This window comes from Microtus pennsylvanicus, chromosome 1 (assembly GCF_037038515.1).
Source record: "Microtus pennsylvanicus isolate mMicPen1 chromosome 1, mMicPen1.hap1, whole genome shotgun sequence".
NCBI lineage: Eukaryota > Metazoa > Chordata > Mammalia > Rodentia > Cricetidae > Microtus > Microtus pennsylvanicus.
The window spans coordinates 90,001,331-90,021,043 of NC_134579.1; the positions used below are offsets into that span (position 1 = coordinate 90,001,331).

Here is a 19,713-nt window from a genome sequence, read left to right on the forward strand (position 1 = left end):
AATTAGCGGTCTTGCTGTCCTTGCAGAAAAGTGGGCACAATTAATTGCCAGTACTAAAGGGGACTTGTAATTATCCATTACTTCAACTTCATACGTTCTGACACCTCTTGTGACAACCATGAGAAACAGGCACGCCTGTGGTACATACCCTTGTATACAGATACAACCTCATATTTACTGAAAGCATTCAAAAAAATTAGAGGCAGGTAGAAAGTCACACACCTGCAGTACAGAAGGCAGAGGTATTAATGTCATGGATACTAGTCTCCTGGGAAAGGGAATGATACCCTCTACCAAACGTCAAATTTCAAGAAATTCCGCATTGGAACTTATTCTTGAAATGTACAAAAATCTGTATTCCAGGCTCATTTAACCGTAAAACAATACAGAAAAATAACAAGTATGTTGTTTTGCCATTAATCCCTCTGTACAGAAGCCAGGATCATTTGTATTTCTGTGTTGAGGACAGCAGGGTCTAAGGAGCTACATTGAAAACCAAGAGCTACACAGAAAAACGTTGTCTTTCAAAAACAAAAGTAAAAAAAATAGAAATCAGGATTGCAAAAGGCTTATGAGTGAATAGCAATTATTTCAAATGCATGTTTTGTCTTTTAGTGATACCATATATAATGGCACTGAAGTCATGATTGCAGGAAATACATAACCAGAAATGGGTTGTGGCTATGAACATGTAAATCCAATCCTCAATATAGGAATTTCATTTCCAAAAGATTTCACCTACTAAATGTTACACAAATACAACAAAGAAGAGCATCCTGGACAGACAAGTGTTCAACCACTTCTTCTAATCTAAAACCTTTTCCTTTAATCAACTACATTCTGACTCTGATCCATAAATATTCAGTCATCCCATGATAAAAAAGTATTTAGTCTAACTTCAATGACTGTCATAGGCTAGAACAGTCAGTCCCTGTAGTGTTTCAATGTGAAGTCTAATATAACAATCATAATATTGACTTGATTGGCCATAACCCAGCCCAATAAAGCCACACCTAATAGTGCCACTCACTCCCTGGGAGATTATTGGGTTTCACTACATTCAAACTACCAGTGTGGTATAGCTGAGTCTTAGATAGATACCAATTATCTGAGGAACTGACACATTGGTTTCCATAGTGGAAACTGCCATATTTGTTTCCATAGTGATTTACAACATGGCTGTAGCAGGGGGTGCATGGATCCCAAAGATTCTATTAAATAGACTAGATTTTGTGGGAGTACACAGAGCAAGAACAGGAAGGATCATAAGAGTAAATGTAGGTATGTAGGGGAAAAACACAGCAAGAAATTAACAGAATAAGAAAGATTTCAAGGGTTGGTGTTAAAACTGGGCAGTAACAACTCTATGCAATCTGCGAGGGTCATTATAGTGAGGATTCCCTATAACTCAGAAATATGGAGCCTCTACTGGCCATCTTCTGTAGTCGCATATGGCTCCCAGTGGTGGGAATAGGAAACCAAGCCAGCTATAAAATATTCAGCACACACGTGTTGTGTCTGGGAGATACACCCGAAACATGGTGGCTCAAGATTTGTGCAGTGGCTAACCAATGACTGGCCCAAATTGAGGACCAGGGTTGCTAGGAAACGTGACTACATTTGCAGGATCGAGAAGTTGCATGGCTCAGAGAACTAGGGTAGAACCAAATACAAGTAACAATAAAGAAAAAAAATCAATGTAATGATACCTAATTCCACGACAAATAGATCTCTAGGTCTAAATCCTGTTCGCCTTTGTTGAGAGCAGCATACTTCTTTTTCCTGTGTTGGTTTCATTCCCCATTAGTAGCTCTCCTTGGCAGGTAACCTATGACCCTGGGATCTCTAACATCTTGGGTAATTAAAGAATTCCAACCTTCCAATATTAAGATCCACTCAACCATAGGCTCTGGGTCAATACACTGACTCTGCCCTCTGCAGTACACACACCTGGTCTTCTAGACTCCGGCTGGCTCCATTCCACTGTCACTGCTGTTTTGGTGGTCATCTCACAGTGCTGGCCTCTTCATAACACTGGGGTCTTCTGTTGCAACTGGGTTTCACTTTCACCAGTGTTTCTCATAGAATCTCCTCAGGGTGCTGCATCTCTTGGCCTGACCCTTACAATCCTGGGCATTCAACTGCCAATGACACTGCACCTTCAGTGATGTCCTTTCCTGGCCTCTCACAGGGCCAAGCCTTACATCCATCAATATCTTCAAAACAAATATCACCTGGGTAAAACACATTATAAACTCCATCTACCACCATGAGGTACAACAATGGCTACCTCGGAAGATAGCTTCTCTGTGCTCTTAGAAAACACTTCCAGACATTTTCACATCGGTGATGCTGGTCTTGTAATCATCACTAAATTTTTAGCTCTAGCCGTCCAGCATTAAGTACCCAGTAGAGCAATATTTCGCTTAAATACTTCAGATAACTTGCTCATCACAGCTGATTCTTTAGCCCAGGCTAACCAGAAACATGATTTAATGTCTTTCTTTTATCCTTAAGTCTTAAGTGAGAAACATGTGTCCCAAGCTGTCAGGTTCTGCTGCTTACTGGGGTTGGAACAGGGCAACTTGTATAATTATGTCTTTACCAGCTTTCTGTCTTTCATTATATAAGCTTGGCTGTCCTGAAACTTGATCTGTAAACTAGGCTGTGCTTGAACTAACAGAGTATGCAGGCCTCTGTGTTCTGAGTGCTAGGGTTAAAGTCAATGTGCCACCACCCCCTCAGGCCAACAATCCCTTTATTCTATTTCTTAATCTGTTGATGTCCATGGACAGGTGATTTAGACACATTCCACTTTTGGGGGCCTTTTATCTCCTCAAGTATGATTCCTTGCTCAGCTGCTTTTTTTATTATGTATCTACAGTAGAGTTACCACTAACATACACTCGGCAGAGTCCATTGTAAGCTGTGTTGAGATTTTTTCTACTAATGAAATTAATGAAAATCTCCTTACTTTAGCCTCAGGCAGATTCTTTAAACCAAGGCAAACCTTCACCAAAACATCATAAGAATAATTTCTAAAGAACTTGGTAAAATACTTGTCTGAAACCTCTTGTGCTGTCTCCTGATATTTCATATCATTAACAAGGTCACTCGCTCCCATCCTCCTCCTAGTATGAGCCTGTATGCAGTGCCAAATGCATTCTGTCCTGTTCTTAAGCCAAATAATCAAAGACCTTATCATTCAAAACAAAAGTATGGTTAGGACTAGCACAGCAATACCCAAGTCCCTGGGACAACTTCTGTTTTAGTTTGTTTCTTTTTTTTTTTTTTTGTAAGGAGACACTATGACCAGAGAAACTCTTATAACAAAAGCTTGTAAGTTGGCAGCCAGATGTGATACTGGAGCTGAGAGTCATTTGTCCTAGACTCAGAGGAAACAGGACCTAGTCTGACACACTGGGAAGTATCCTGAGGATAAGAGAACTCAAATCCGCAGTGACATACTTCCTCTAGCAAGACCATGCCAACTCCAAAATGGCCACACCTCCCACTACTTACACTCCCTAAGAGATTTTGGTGCCAAATATATCCAAACTACCACAGTGGTGCCGGGCGGTGATGGCACGCGCCTTTCATCCCAGCAGTTGGATCTCTGTGAGTTCGAGGTCAGCCTGGTCTACAAGAGGTAGTTCCATGACAATAACCAAAAACAATGGAGAAACCCTGTCTCGAAAATTCCAGAAAAAAAAGGAAAAAAAAAACCTACCACAGTAGTATAGCTGAGTCTTGAGGTAGATAGATTAATAATTATCTGGGGAATAGCCATATTGATTTCCATACTGTCTATACAGGTTTGCATTCCCAGCAGCAATGGGGGAGCATTCCCTTTTTCTATATTTTTGCAAGTATGTCACTTGTGTTATTGATCCTAGCCAATCTGACAGGTATAAGATGAATCATTAAAGTAGTTTTGATCTGTATTCCCTTGATAGCTAAGTATGTTGGACATTAATTTATGTGTTTAAGCCAGTTAAATTCATTTATTTAGAATTTCTTAATTTTGATCTGTACTATATTTTTATTTGATTATTTGATCTGTAGATGTCTAGTTTCCTCAGTTCTATTTTATTCTGAGCAAGTAAATCCAGAACCACAAACGCAAACATGATATGTACTCATATATATGTGGGTATTAGCAGTTGAGTAAAGAATAATCACAGTACAATCCACAGACTCAGAGAAGGAAAGTAACAAGAATGGCTATAATAGGGAATGCAAGGAGCCCACATGAAAAGAGGAAATAGACTAGATTTTGTAGGTGAACAAGGAATCACAACAGTAACAATCATGGGATAATGGAGGGATGGAGGGAGAATATACAGGGAGATATGACTGGGATAGGAAATGTTTAAAGTTGATGTGGAAACCTAATATAGTAGAAACTTTTTGCTAGCTAAGAGGGCAACCGTAGTGAGGACTCCCAGTAACTAAGAATATGGAGCCTGAACCTGTCATCTTCTCCAATGACATATGGCTCCCTGTGGTGGGAATAGAAAAGAAAGCCAGCTATAAAATATCTGACACACGGTGTGTTGTCTGGAAGATATACCAGGAAACTGGTGGCTTAAATTACTGTAGTGGCAAACCAAGGACTGGACTAACTGAGGCCTAAGTGAAAAGAGACAACTCATGACCAACACTGCCTGGATGGCAGGAACAAGAAGTTCAATGGTTCAGAATTTAAGTTGAACAAAATACAAGTAACAGAAAAGGAAACAATGGTCAATTTAAGGATTCCTAGCTCTATTTTAATAGAATCATAATTGTTTCCTAGACTAATTGTCAACAGAGGGCCTTCCTCTGAAAATTGATTATGGCAGATGCAAAGAACTTCACTCAAACAGTAGCTGAAGTACTTGTGAGCAAGCAGAAATTTGGGTGACGGTTCTTTGGAAGCCATAGGTGTCAAGGACACCCAAAAACCACAATTTACAGAATCAACTAAGCAGGGATCATAAGGGTTTAGAGAGCCTGACAGAGCAATTATGGAGCTTGCAGTGTCTGAGTTCGAACCTCTCAATGTGCACTTTGTTTGCTTTGCTTTGTGTTTTTGTGGGACTGCTAACTGTAAGAGTGTTTCTGACTCTTTTGTTTGCTCTTGGAACTATTTTCCTTTTACTGGGTTGTGTAATCATGCATGGATATGATGAAGGTTTGTGTCTAGTCTTAGTGTATCTTGTCATGATGTTCATCGACATTCCTAGGAGCCCTGCTCTTTCTGAAGGGAATCATAGGAACAGTGGATCTGGGCCAGTGGGAATGTTGGGCACTAGGGAGTTTAGACAGGGTTGAGGCTGTGGTCAGGATGTACTGTATGAGAGAAGAATAAAGAGAGAACAAACAAAAAGAAATGAAAATGCTTTGAATCTAACTTCATAATCTTCAACAGCCAAAATGTTGTTCAAATATCCAAAGTCTCTTCTGAGACTCAAGACAAAATATTGTCTTGTGACATCTTTTAAAATCAACAAGCAAAGTAAACTTTTCAGACATATTATGACACAGGATATTTTCCATTTAGGAAGAGAGGAATATATCTGTCTGTGTTCCTGTCAATAATTTGGGCAGACATCCCATACTCACATTCAGACCACACCAGGCAAAAAACAAGTAGGCCACCATTTCATAAAACTCTTCATTCCTTTAGTTTCCACAGTCACAATCCCCAAACAATTCTCCAGCCATCACCCATGAGACATATCCCCACCCCTCAAGAGCAGGCCAGGCCACCAAGAACAGGTAGTTGAACTCAGGCAAAGACTCCCTGATAAAGCAGAGTCCACACCAGCCATTAGAAATCCAGGCAGCCTGTCCACCACTGGGTCTCCTCCAGACTTTGAGTACCTCCTCCAAACACTATCCCCATCCCAGCTGCCTTCTTGTCACTGTGTCCTAGCCTCCAAAATAGGTGGAGATGTTCTGTTTGAACAAGACACAGCAGCTGTCAGAAGTCCATGTAGGCCACTGGTGCACTGACATGTCCACTCCCGAAGTCCCTCACACCATGCAGTCCCCAATCCAGCACCCGTCTTCATGTCATCTTAGCCACCAACTTGCACAAAAGACTTCCTGACAGAAGAGAGACCACATCTGTCAAGTGATTTCTAGCCCCAAACATGGTTGTGGAGGAGCTCTGTTGAACCATAGGCCACACAGACCAGAAGAACAGACAGCAAATAGAAACCACAGAACAAAACACACTTTCAATATAGACAAAATAAGAAATAGGAACCTAGACTCATAAACACCACAAACCCAGATACGTAGATGACGGTTTAAGAACACAAACAAGAGCCATGGAAATATGTCCCCACCTGAGCCCAGCTATCCTACTACAACAAGTCCTCAATACTCTATCACAGCTGCAACACAAGTAATACTGTGTGAGAGGTGTCTCTTACTCTTTTCCTTAGTCTTGAGACCCTATTTCTCCTACTGGGTTACCTCTTCAAGCCTTGAGATGAGAGCTTATGTCCAGTCTTATTTAACTTCACATGTTGTAGTGTAGTGCCTGCACTGTGAGAAGGCTCAGAAGTCAGGCAAGGGGCTGGAGATTGAAAAACACACAGAGACATGAGCCACTCTTAAAACAAGAAGGCCGATTATATTGTGTTCCAGGGCAGCTTATATAGGGTTCGTCTTAACTAATGGCCACATCCCAACTACTGGGATTTTTTCCTGCAAACCTACCAGAAATCACTCCCCTGCCATCAGGAACTTATGGAGGTCTCGTGCTCAGAGCAACTGCAAGCATAGGAAAACAAGCTGTTCACTTGGGCAAGCAAAGGGTCATAAAAAACTCAAGGTCTGAAGGTCTGCAGTTCCAAACAATATGTCATGTTTTGTTTATATCCTGGGAGATCTTCTCTTTAAGAAGGAAAATGGAGGAGAAAATATAGAGGAGAGGGCGTCAGGGGAGGGGAATGAAAGAAGCAAATGTAGGGCAAATTGTAGTGCAGATATACTGTATGAGAGAAAAATTTTTAAGAAAAGAAAGAGGAATGTGAACACTGTGGGGGAACACTGGACCAAAGCAAGATTAAAACTCAGCAGGATGAAAACAAAATTCTTCAATTCCATATCTAACTCAAGGGGCTTCATTCTAAAACAACTTAGATAGCTCCGTCACTGTAACTGTTCATTCACGTCACTCAGTTGCTAGTTCCACTCTCTGTATGCAGCTGCCCATGGCAAATGCCTCCTAGCTTGGGTATGTCACTATCCTGTGTTCTCAAAAGAACACAAACTTCTTCAGAACTTCAGGCAATAAACTCTCAAAGGCTCCTCACTATGTTCCCGACCCTGCCAAATGCAGCAAGATACAGCAATGTTGAGCTAAACCCACAGAGGGAGAATTGACGACCTTTACAGTTGATATCTTTATTGTTTCCAGGATCAGTACATGGGGGATCATGGCAAGTTTGGCTTCTAAGTTGGGATGGAACCCACCAGAGTTGCATGGACCAGAGACACAGTAGGTTTTGAATGAAGTTGACTCCTGGATCTAGGAATCAGTTTGCTTACTCCTTCCATCAATAGATGGTTTAGCTAGATGGAATCTTACCTTTAGAGTACCATGCTAGGCTTCCTCGCTAGAGCACGGAATTTCCTTTAATGGTGAAAATCTACTTGAAAGTTTCTGCCACCTGAATCTACCCAAAGCTTTATTTCATTATCAATAAGACTTTTGCATTTCATTCTGTCCCACTTGTTTAGTTTTTTTTTATTAGAAACCCGAATCAGTCATCTGTAAAAACTCTCCATCAGAATCAATACTTTAAGAAATCAGCCTCTACTTTTTAATTTTGGCTTACTCAATTTTCAGGTAATGGAGAAAGTAAGAATTGTTTGGGACAAAAATATAATCCAATGACCTCTAGCTTAATTTTTCATGCAATCTACTTCCGACTGAACTCCTATGAAGTCCACCTTCACTGTCTGCATTCCTCTCAACACTCCCATCTTTTCAGTCCCGTAAGAATGACTGGTGAAGCTCTGTGTATTCGTTTCTAGGGATTTTGCCATCTCAATCTTAATATCTTCAACAATCCTCCAAAATCATCAATTCAAAATCCTTTGCAATAACAACATCACTCTGTTGTACCACATTTTCTTATAACTTCCTTGTTATTTGCTGTGACTTAATTCTAATCAAAAGCATCTCCATATTTACTTGACTGATATTACAAGATCACAAACCCATCATCATGGGAGCTTAGGATAGAAATACAAGATAGCACATGAAGTAACAAAAAAAAAAAAGGAAAAGTTTTATTCGCTTTTCTCTCATTTGGTCACTGTCTCAAGCTCAGCTAGCCCTCTTATCCAGTCAAGTTCCATTTGCTTATGAGTATTGCCGGAGTCGGGGGAAGAGTCTTCCTATATCAATCATCAATCGACACAATTTCTCACAGACATAGTAACTAGTGATTCTGAGTGGCCATGCCATCAACTGATGTTCCCTCAGATGACTCTAGGCTACATCATGTTGACAGGTGAAACTGAGACAAAGAGACAATAATATGTGAAAATGTTTTAAAAACACAAAACTAGTTCATTGACTGTATCAATCACTTAAACAGCAGAAATACAGACATGAAGACTGCAACAACTGGAAAACACAGATATACATATAAATTACAAAAGGCAAGCCGCTAAGATCAAGAAGAGAAAACTAAAACTGTCCCTTTACAGACAGCACCCAAAGCAACAAAAGTTTATGGAATTCTTAATAAAATAGTACATTTCTTGAATACAAAAACTGTCTTATGCTGTACAGAATGTGTAGTAAGGGGAAACACTCCTTCATTGCCTGTGGGCATGTAAACTTGGAAATCAGCCAATCTGGAAAACTGTACGACAGTTTCTTTTAAATTTGGAAAAAAGCTGCCTCAAGACTCAGTAATATCACTCTTAGGTACATACCCAATTGATGCTCAATAATACTACATAGACTTTTGCTCAGCTATGTTAATAGAAGCGTTCTTTATAATAGCCAGAACCTGAAAACAACCTAGTGGTCCCTCAACCAAAAAATTTACAAAGAAAATATGGTACATTTACACAGTGCAATAGTACTCAGTGGGAAAAAAAAACTGACATCTTTAAATCTGCATGCAAATGAATGGAAGTAGAAACAAATCTTCCTGAGTGAGGTAACCCAGACCCAGAAAAAAGAAGATGGTGCGTATTCACACATAAATGGATATTAGATATCAAGCAAAGGATAACAATCCCACAGGCCACAACCCCAGAGAAGCTAGCTAATAATGAGAAAATTAAGAGAAACATACATTGATCTCTCTGGGAAGGGGAAATAAGATAAAATCTCCTAAGCAAATTGAGATAACAGTTCTGTTAGGCATAGCCAAACCATTTTACATAGATCTTCTATTTTGGTTGAACTAGTATAACTACAGCAATTTGGTCTCATGATAAAGTCAGTCTTTTATTAAGCTTTTTTTTATGACCCTTATCTGCCTTTATTTTTTAGCTGCTAGCTTGTAGCAACTCCCTTAAGAGAGGTCTTTCTGATTTAGCAGTTTGGGGGGCAGAGTTTCAAAACAGTGGCTTCCTGGTTTGCCAGCTGAGTCTGGCACTTTTGGGAGGTCTGGCTATGGAACATTTAAATTTGATTTTTACTTGTGAACAACAGGCAATTTCCATTGGTATAGATTCTTGTATATTAATACAAACTTAAATTAATTTGAATATGTTCCTATTTTCATCTACAATGTTTGTATACCTAAGCAAAATTATTTTGTCATATTGCATGTATGCATGCTTCTACCTCTGCTGTAGACATTTTGTATATCGATACAAGTTTAGGATGTATTTATCATATTGCAATATACCTTTCTACCTCTGATTAAGATACTTATAGTTGTTTACATTTTGAGGTCATTGTCCTCATTTCTTGGACACTTGTTTAAAGATTGTTTACTGATCTTACTACAAAAGCCTGTATGCCAGAAAACTGGAAAATGCAAAAGAAATTGACTTTTTTTAGATAAGTACCATATACCAAAGTTAAATTAAGACCAGGTGAACAATCTAAATAGACCTGTTAGTCGCGAAGAATTAGAAACTGCTATCAAAAACCTCCCTTCTAAAAAAAGCCCAGGACCAGACGGTTTCAATGCAGAATTCTACCAGAACTTCCAAGAAGAGCTAATACCTATACTCCTTAATGTATTTCACAATATAGATACAGAAGAGTCACTGGCAAATTCCTTTTATGAAGCTACAGTCACCCTGATACCAAAACCATACAAAGACTCAACCAAGAAAGAGAATTACAGGCCTATCTCTCTCATGAACATCGATGCAAAAATTCTCAATAAAATACTGGCAAACCAAATCCAAGAACACATTAGAAAAGTTATCCATTATGATCAAGCAGGCTTCATCCCAGAGATGCAGGGCTGGTTCAACATATGCAAATCTATCAATGTAATCCATCATATAAATAAACTGAAAGAAAAAACCATATGATCATTTCATTAGATGCTGAAAAAGCATTTGACAAAATTCAACACCCCTTTATGATAAAGGTCTTAGAGAGATTAGGGATACAATGGTCATACCTAAATATAATAAAAGCTATTTACAGCAAGCTGACAGCTAACATCAAGTTAAACGAGAAAAACTCAAAGCCATCACACTAAAACCAGTAACATGACAAGGCTGTGCACTCTCCGTACCTCTTCAATATAGTGCTTGAAGTTCTAGCAACAGCAATAAGTCAACATAAAGGGATCATGGGGATTCGAATTGGAAAGGAAGAAGTTAACTGTCCTTATTTGCAGATGATATGATAGTATACATAAGCAACCCCAACTCTACCAAAGAACTTCTGCAGCTGATAAACACCTTTAGTAATGTGACAGGATACAACATCAACTGCAAAAAATCAGTTGCCCTCCTATACATTAAGGATAAAGATGCAGAGACAGAAATCAGAGAAGCATCACCTTTCACGATAGCCACAAATAGCATAAAATACCTTGGGGTAACTCTAACCAAGGAAGTAAAAGATCTATTTGACAAGAACTTTAAGTCTTTAAAGAAAGAAATTGAAGAGGATACCAGATAATGGAAGGATCCCCCTTGCTCTTGGATTGGATCAACATAGTAAAAATGGCAATTCTACCAAAAGCAATCTATAGATTCATTGCAATCCCAATCAAAATTCTTTACATACCTTGAGAGGACAATAATAAACTTTATATGGAAAAACAAAAAACCCAGGATAGCCAAAACAATCTTATACAATAAAGGAACGTGTGGAGGCATTACCATCCCTGACTTCAAACTCTATTACAGAGCTACAGTATTGAAAACAGCTTGGTACTGGCAGAAAAACAGAAAAGTCGACCAATGGAATCGAATAGAAGACCCAGACTTTAACCCACAAACCTATGAACACCTGATTTTTGATGAAGGAGCTAAAAGTATACAATGGAAAAAAAGAGCATCTTCAACGAATTCTGCTTGCAAAACTGGATGTCAATCTGTAGAAGAATGAAAATAGATCCATATCTATCACCATGCACAAAACTCAAGTCCAAATGCATTAAAGACCTCAATATCAATCTGAACACACTGAACCTGATAGAAGAGAAAGTGGGAAGTACTCCACAACACATGGGCACAGCAAACCACTTCCTACATATAACCCCAGCAGCACAGACATTAAGGGCAACATTGAATAAATGGGGCCTTCTGAAAGTGAGAAGCTTCTGTAAAGCAAAGGACACTGTCACTAAGACAAAAAAGCAACCCACTGACTGGGCAAAGATCTTCATCAACCCCGCAACAGACAAAGGTCTGATCTCCAAAATATATAAAGAACTCAAGAAACTAGACTTTAAAATGCTAATTAACCCAAATAAAAAATGGGGCACTGAACTGAACATAGAATTCTCAACAGAAGAAGTTCAAATGGCCAAAAGACACTTAAGGTCACGTTCAACCTCCTTAGCGATCAGGGAAATGCAAATCAAAACAACTTTGAGATACCGTCTTACACCTGTCAGAATGGCTAAAATCAAAACCACCAATGATAGCCTTTGCTGGAGAGGATGTGCAGTAAGGGGTACAATCATCCATTGCTGGTGGGAATGCAAACTTGTGCAACCACTTTGGAGAGCAGTGTGGCAGTTTCTCAGGAAATTTGGAATCAACCTACCCCAAGACCCAGCAAAACTACTCTTGGGAATATACCCAAGAGATGTCCAATCATACTACAAAAGCATTTGTTCAGCTATGTTCATAGCAGCATTATTTGTAATAGCCACAATCTGGAAACAATCTAGATGCCCCTCAATGGAAGAAAGGATAAAGAAAGTGTGGTACATCTACACATTAGAGTACTACTCAGTGGTAAAAACAATGACATCTGAAATTTTGCAGGCGAATGGATGGAAATAGGAAACACTATCCTGAGTGAAATAACCAAGACCCAAAAATATCAATATGGTATGTACTCACTCATTAGTGGATTCTAGCCATAAACAAAGGACATTGAGCCTATAGTTCATGATCCTAGAGAAGCTAAATAATAAGGTGAACCCAAATAAAAACATATATAGATCCTCCTGGAAATTGGAAGCAGACAAAATCGCCAGGCAGAAGCTGGAGCATGGGGGTGGGGGGAAGGGGAGAGGGGGACAGAGAAGGAAGAAGGGGAATGTTGGGGAGAGCTTTGGAAAGTGGGATGGTTGAGATGGAGGAAGGATGGATATGGGAGCAGGGAAGAAGATATCTTAATTAAGGGAGGTATTGTGGGGTTTGCAAAAGCCTTGACTCTAGAGGGGTTCTCAGGTGTCCACAGGGATGTCCCCAGCTAGGACCCTGCACAGTGGAAGAGAGGGTACCTGAACTGGCATTGTCCAATAGTCAGACTGATAATTACCTTGAATATCACCATAGAACCTTCATCTGGTGACAGATGGAGATAGAGACAGAGACCCACATGGGAGCACTGGACTGAGCTCCCTAAGTCCAGTTGAACAGCAGAGGAGGGGGAATATGAGCAAGAAAGTCAGGACCGCGAAGGGTTGGTCCACCCACTGAGACAGAGTGCCTGATCTAATGGAGCTCACCAAAGCCAGCTGGACTGGGACTGAATGAGCTTGGGGATCAAACTGGACCCTCTGAAGGTGGCTCACAATTGAGGCAGACTGAGAAGCCAACGAAAATGGCACTGGGATTTGTCTCTACTGTATGTACTGGCTTTTTGGGATCCTGTTCTATTTGAATGCATACCTTCTTAAGCCTGGATATAGGGGGAGGGCCTTGGACTTCCCACAGGAAAGCATACCCTGCCCTCTCATAGGACTGGAGAGGGAGGGGGAAGTGTGAGTGGAGGAGCAGCAGGACGGAAGTGGGAGGAGGGGAGGAAGTAGAAATTTTGAATATTATTATTTATAAAGTAATAAATATTTATTAGGAAAAAAATGTCCTGCCTCTGAAAATAGTCTGTCAGTTACTCTAGTCCTTAGCCAAATTTGGTTGCTCCAACGTTGCAAATAAGACTTTGGGTGATTGCCCAGGTAGCCAGTTGTCGCTGTCATTTGTTGCACAATTTAGAAGTTGCTTGATTGCATCTCCTGCGTATTGAAAAAATATTATTTCCTTTCTTCGGTCTTCAATGGGGTTGATGACTAGATAGCTATAGTTACTTTCCTCTCATGACTTGGCCAATTTATTTAAAATACAACACTTAAACTTCTTAGGATAGGATAATTATTGAAACATTTATCATATGTTTCTTGCTTGATATTGTTTATGCTTATTGTAATTCTAATTTTTATACCTGATATTTGTTCTATTGTATATAATTTTGTATTAGGCTTAGAACTCTCTTATTTAAATAAAAGGGGGAAGTGCTGTAGGAAATCTTACAGCCAGTAGCCTTTAAGTTACCCAATCAATTGGGCGTGGCCTCTATACTATAAGTGCTGAGGTAAAGCATGCACTCACTCTCACATCAGGCTGCAAGATTTGTTTGCTGTTCCCTGTTCGAGCAGAAGACTGTGATCTAAGTAAATAACCCTGTATTATCCTCAATTCTGAGCTAGTGTAGGATTTCGTTTTAGCGTCCAATTTCAAATTTCCAACTGCATCATGTGGGGGCAAGCCTGAATGAAAAAATGCCTTGCTCTAAAGATAAACAAATAAATAGTGCTTGAAAAAATAAGAAGGAAAATCATAATAACCAAGTAACAGTAGGGAACATAACTAAATAGAAAATAGTGAAGGAATGCATTTGAAGAAATGAATTTGAAAAAGGATACAAATAATGCATTTTTTATAACAAATAAAAACAATTTATTTTAAAAACAATAAGATAGCCGGGCGTTGGTGGCACACGCCTTTAATCCCAGCACTCAGGAGTCAGAGGCAGACGGATCTCTGTGAGTTCGAGGCCAGCCTGGTCTACAAGAGCTAGTTCCAGGACAGGAACCAAAAGCTACAGAGAAACCCTGTCTTGAAAAATTCAAAAAAAAAAAAGAAAGAAACAAAAACAATAAGATATACCTCACGTATACTGACTTTGAAAAAGATTAGGTCGTTTCATTGTAGATTGAATGCCACTAATAATAGACTGATTGGTATTCCTCAAATACACATGTTGGCTGCTGAGATGTGTAGCCTGATACACTTACTTACTGCCAATGACTGTTTCTCAGTCCTCACAGCTGACTTTACGGAGTCAAGCAGGATTGAACACATCTGCACAGGACAGTTACCTAACTGGAAACTCAGTATTCACTCGCTCAAGCTAATCTTCCCAAATTATAAAATCACAAATTAGGTCTGTCTTCATTCATATGCCATAAATTAATATGTCCTGGCATGTTAAAAAAAAATCACTAAAAATGTCTGTATTAGTTTTCATTTTTATTGATGTGAAGAGACGACATGACCATCATAACCTGTATAAAGAAAATATTTAATGAAGTTTGCTCATTTCCAGTTCAGATTTCGGTGAATTTTCATCATGGTGGGGGCAGGATGATGTGCAGGATGATGTGGTGCTGGTTACGACGTGGAATGCAGACCACAGGAAGTTGACTGACATGCTTGGCTGTATCCAGAACACAGGAAGTCTCCAAGACCATCCACATTGACACACTGGTTTCAACAAGACCGTATCCATTTCAAAAATCCCACACTTCCTAATAGTACCACTCCCTATGAGAATACAAGGGCCAATTACATTCAACGCCACAATCAGGTCTTTGTCATACTTGTGACTCCAGCAGCTGATTTCCTACCGTTTCCCCCTGCAGGTTACTCAATAAACTATTCTTTCTACTCTGGTCTGAAGACAGAAACCACGTTCTACATGCAAATCCACCTCCAATGACTGTAATGGATAGTCAACTACATGACTCAAGTGGGTAATTTTAAAAGTCTGAGGTTGCAGTCATTTAATTTAAGAATTTTGGAGGTATAATCAAAAGGATAGCAAGGTCACTGACTAGAAAGCCAGAGACTGGGATAAAGGTCACCTATGTAAATATAGGAGAGCTTGTCTCAGAAATATTTTTCTAAGGGGATGGAGAGATGGCTCAGAGGTTAAGAGCACTGACTGCTCTTCCAGAGGTCCTGAGTTCAATTCCCAGCAACCACATGGTGGCTCACAGCCATCTATAATGAGACCTGGTGCCCTCTTCTGGCATGTAAGCATACGTAGAAAGAATGTTGTATACATAATAAATAAATAAAACTTTAAAAAAAAAGAAATAGTTTTCTAAAAGGCTGGGAGTGCAGCTATTCTAGAATAGTCTTTCCAGTGAGAAATCATTCCATTCAATTGAGAGATTAATAAAGACAAAGCTTTGTAATGATAGCATGCACCCCTCTCTGGTAAATGCTCAAAGAGGAGAGAGACGAGAACAAACACTGCATTCCACATGTGCCACCATTCTTAACTTTCTCTTAGGTTCAGACTCTTGCTTACACTCAGGAGAATTTAAATAGTGACAGGAAACTGTCTAGCCAGTCGGGCAAATGAGAGACTTACAAAGCAAAGATATTACCATAATTATTACATAAGTATACCAGAGTCATACTTTAGTGATACGGCCTGAGGTGGAGCGCCAGAAGATGAGAAAGATTAAAAAAAAAAAAGTAAAACAAAGAAAAGATAAATGCTGAGGCAGGAGTATTGCATATATGTCTTATTCCGAGCAAGCAATTGGAATAGCTTCTTGTATACTACTTCCAGAGGAAAATCAAAGTCAGCAGAAATTACCATACAATGGGACAAACTCATGAGACAGTTATTCAAATACTACAGCACAAGAGGATCACAGAATATGTCAAGAATATTATGGATTAAGCCCACAGTGTTCTTGGGACTGATAACTGTAGCTCCACGTGGTGGAAAGAGTATTGTTCTCAGGACTTGAAGACACTGTCCACCCAGACACAGGCTCCAGACCATTACCACCTCTCCCAAGCACATTCTTGCTTCCAATATAGGAGCTCTATTTTATTTGGCATAGCTCAGGAATTTAGGAAAAACTACTAATACCTATACACTAGGCTGTTCCTGGCTCTACCAAAAAGTCCCCGGGTTTGAGAAGGAGCTATGTTCCATCTCCATGAGGGAGAACTGAAATGAAAAGTGTTGCTTGATCAGCCCAGTCCTCTGCACAACAGTGTTTTCCTTTTCAAACAGCTGAAACCTGCTCTCATCGTGGGCATCTGGCAGAACATTAATTTTCCATAGAAGAAAACTGGGTATTTATGGCAGACCAGGCCCTCGAGTTCACTGTGACCCTGTAATGGCCCCTTGAGCAGCTTGTGAGAGGCCTGTTCTTTGACAGGGGAATAGGCCACGTGGCTGTTTGCAAATCAGCATTGTCTACTGTGTCCTGGACTAGAGCCAAATGTTTGGGCAATCCTAGAGAACAAATACGTCTCCTAGCATCCTAATCTCTCATACGACTTATCTTTGGGTAATTTAGAGGCAGCTCTTTCTCAGCTAAATATCTCTTAGGCATTGGTCAAGCCTTTATTTCACAATTCTACTCTTCTGCATCAAGGTTAGTAGTGTAGTGGGAACGAACACAAGAATGCCATTTACAAACTCCACAAAATTAACTCCAAATGGATCTCACTACTAAGTGTTAAACACAAAACGCCGAACTTCTGGGAGAACCTAGAAAAACTCTCCAACAGCTTGGCTTCCATATGCATCAAAATCACGTTGATATTGACTACAAAGAAGTTTCTACACACAACTCCCTCCTCGAAATGCTTTTCCCAGATGCTGCCCACAGAGGAATTTTTTCAAGACCAGAAACTGTGCCTGGAGAGTTGCGAGTACCAAATGGGACCTAAGAGAAACCTGACTGTACGTTTAGGCTCCCACCCAAGTTCCGCAAAAATCTGCAACACTGTCTCACATAGCTCACCATCCTCTCCTCCCCATCTTGGGACAGCAGCCCCTTACTCACCATGTCGTGGCTTCCATGCTCACCCATGCTTTCCTCCAAGTTCCCTGCCAAATCACTCACAACACACCACACAATCCACTGAGGCCTGCACTACTTTAAAATCAAGCCTGTAAAATGGCGCCAGGAAGTCCCACCTGACTTTTGACTGACAGGTCAGCTTCGAGGCTGTGATTGCCTAGTGAGACTTGAGTGACAGGAACACTTCTCTCAGGGTTAAAGTGTATTTAAAGGCACAGCACAGCAGTCTTGGTTCTGGCTCCCATACTCGATCCAGAATTTATGAACCTGCAGAAATATGAATTTCAATATCAATTACTCTGTCTGCAGTAGATGCCCCAGCTCTCTTCCGGCAGCCCATAGGCACATGGCCTTCTTCCTCTCGGACACAATGTGCCTGGCTTGCACAGCCCAGTACACAATATGGAGTGGAGTTATTCTCCTGTTCAACAGATGGAAGAGTGCCCTGAATATTACAAAATTACACATTTGGGACACAAAAGATGAAGTTTGTTCGATGGTTTCAGGCTGACATCAGAACTAAGGGTAGTTTTTGTCTGGTTGTCACAGATACTTCTGACAACCATGAGAGCAATTCAGGAACCAAATCACCAACAACACAATATTTTTCTCCTGAAAGAAAACTAGCTGATACATCCAGGAATTTAATTCCTGAATTTGAGGTCCAATCTTGAGAAAATATTACTAATACTACTACTAATAATAATAATAATAAGCGTTGTCTCATGTTAGTTGAACACCTAGGGAGAACAGGGCTAGAAGAATGCCTTTATGGGCAGTACATCTTCCTCAGTGAGCAGGTGAAAAAAATCCTTGCATTATTCAGGGTTCTTTACTTGAACAGGACTGGTAGAATGAAATTCTTCATATATGAAGAAGGTGGATTTATCAGAATGTCTCACAGGTTGTGGTTCAGCTATTCCAACAATGGCTACCTACTAATAGAAAGCTGAGTGAAAATCCATGAACTAGATGTCTCAGCAGATTTGCAGTATACATGAGAGTTCCAAAGATGAAGGCTCTAAATCTATTAAAGGAATAAACTTCCTAGCCAGATATGGAACAAGCAGGTAGAGAAAGAGAGAGAAAAAGAGAGAGGGAGACTGAGTTATGGCAGACAAATAGAGACAGTGCTTTTTTCTTCAATATTCCTATTAAGTAAACTGCACCAGAAGGGGGGATCCAGATAATAAATAGGGATTTTTGTTTGATTGATTTTCTTGATTTTTTCTTTTTGTGACATTGTTAAACTGTGTTGACCTGGATCACATTCTCTAGACCAGGCTGGTCACAAACTCAGAAAATTCAACTACTTCATTTTCCCAAGTGCTGGGATTAAAGATCCTCAACACCAAGAATTGTTGAAGGTGGATGTTTTTACCTCAAAAGATTCTGATAAAGGTGAGTTTTCCCATTTCAAAACCTTAAATAAGAAAACCCCCTATAGGTGTACCTAGCTTTTTGGGTTTTAATTAATACCAGAGGTAGACAGATTGACTACCTAGAACAGACTTCACAGCAGCCAAAACTGAAGAAATGAGACAGCTTACTTACCTCAGCTGACAAGGAGAACATGGGTATTATTTCCAAAGCAAAGCTCTTCCTAAAGAAGGAAAGCATGGAGATTTTACTTATAGAATCTGGACATGTTCCTGTGGAACTCTGCCTAATTCCTAAGCATAGTCCATCAACAAATCCACTTCTAAACATGATCAACATGATCACAATGTAAAAAGAGAGATATTTAGGGGCATTCTTATCTAAAACTCATGCAGGAACCTATGTAAATTTTTTAAAAATGAAAAGAATTTCCCTGGCAAGTTTATCTTACACTAAAACTTCTTAGTTGAGAATCAAATAAAAGAGACTGTGAGGCAGAATGCTTGGATCCCTTTTGTTATGCTTGATAACATAATTGTGATGTTAAATCTAAAAGTTAAATGTGGCAATGACACACAATTCCCCATATCCAAAAAACAGAGAACACAAACACAGATAACATCAAGGAAGAGGTACCCATCACTAATCTGTTATTTGAGGAACAGCTCTAGTGATCTACTTTAACCTGAGCACCAGCTGCTTTAGTCTCTGAGCATGTTGGCTCAGAAGAAGGTCATAGCTGCTTCCATGGAAGACCAGAATTAGTTTATTTAACTAAACCTGCCTGCTTCTTGTCTCAGGGTTGTAGCATTAC

At 39.8% G+C, this 19,713-nt stretch overlaps 1 protein-coding gene across 1 annotated transcript in view; it reads right to left on the reverse strand.

The window, feature by feature from the left end:
• The window catches only part of LOC142848522 (uncharacterized), a 28,817-nt gene extending 9,579 nt beyond the window's left edge, over positions 1-19,238 (reverse strand). Inside the window, exons 1-3 of the mRNA XM_075970782.1 lie at positions 19,074-19,238; positions 17,818-17,964; positions 14,011-14,190 (exon numbers count right to left, since the gene is read on the reverse strand). Coding sequence (XP_075826897.1) covers positions 14,011-14,190; positions 17,818-17,964; positions 19,074-19,238 — 492 coding nt within the window. The remainder of the gene's footprint in view (positions 1-14,010; positions 14,191-17,817; positions 17,965-19,073) is intronic.
• Between the last annotated feature and the right edge of the window lie 475 nt (positions 19,239-19,713).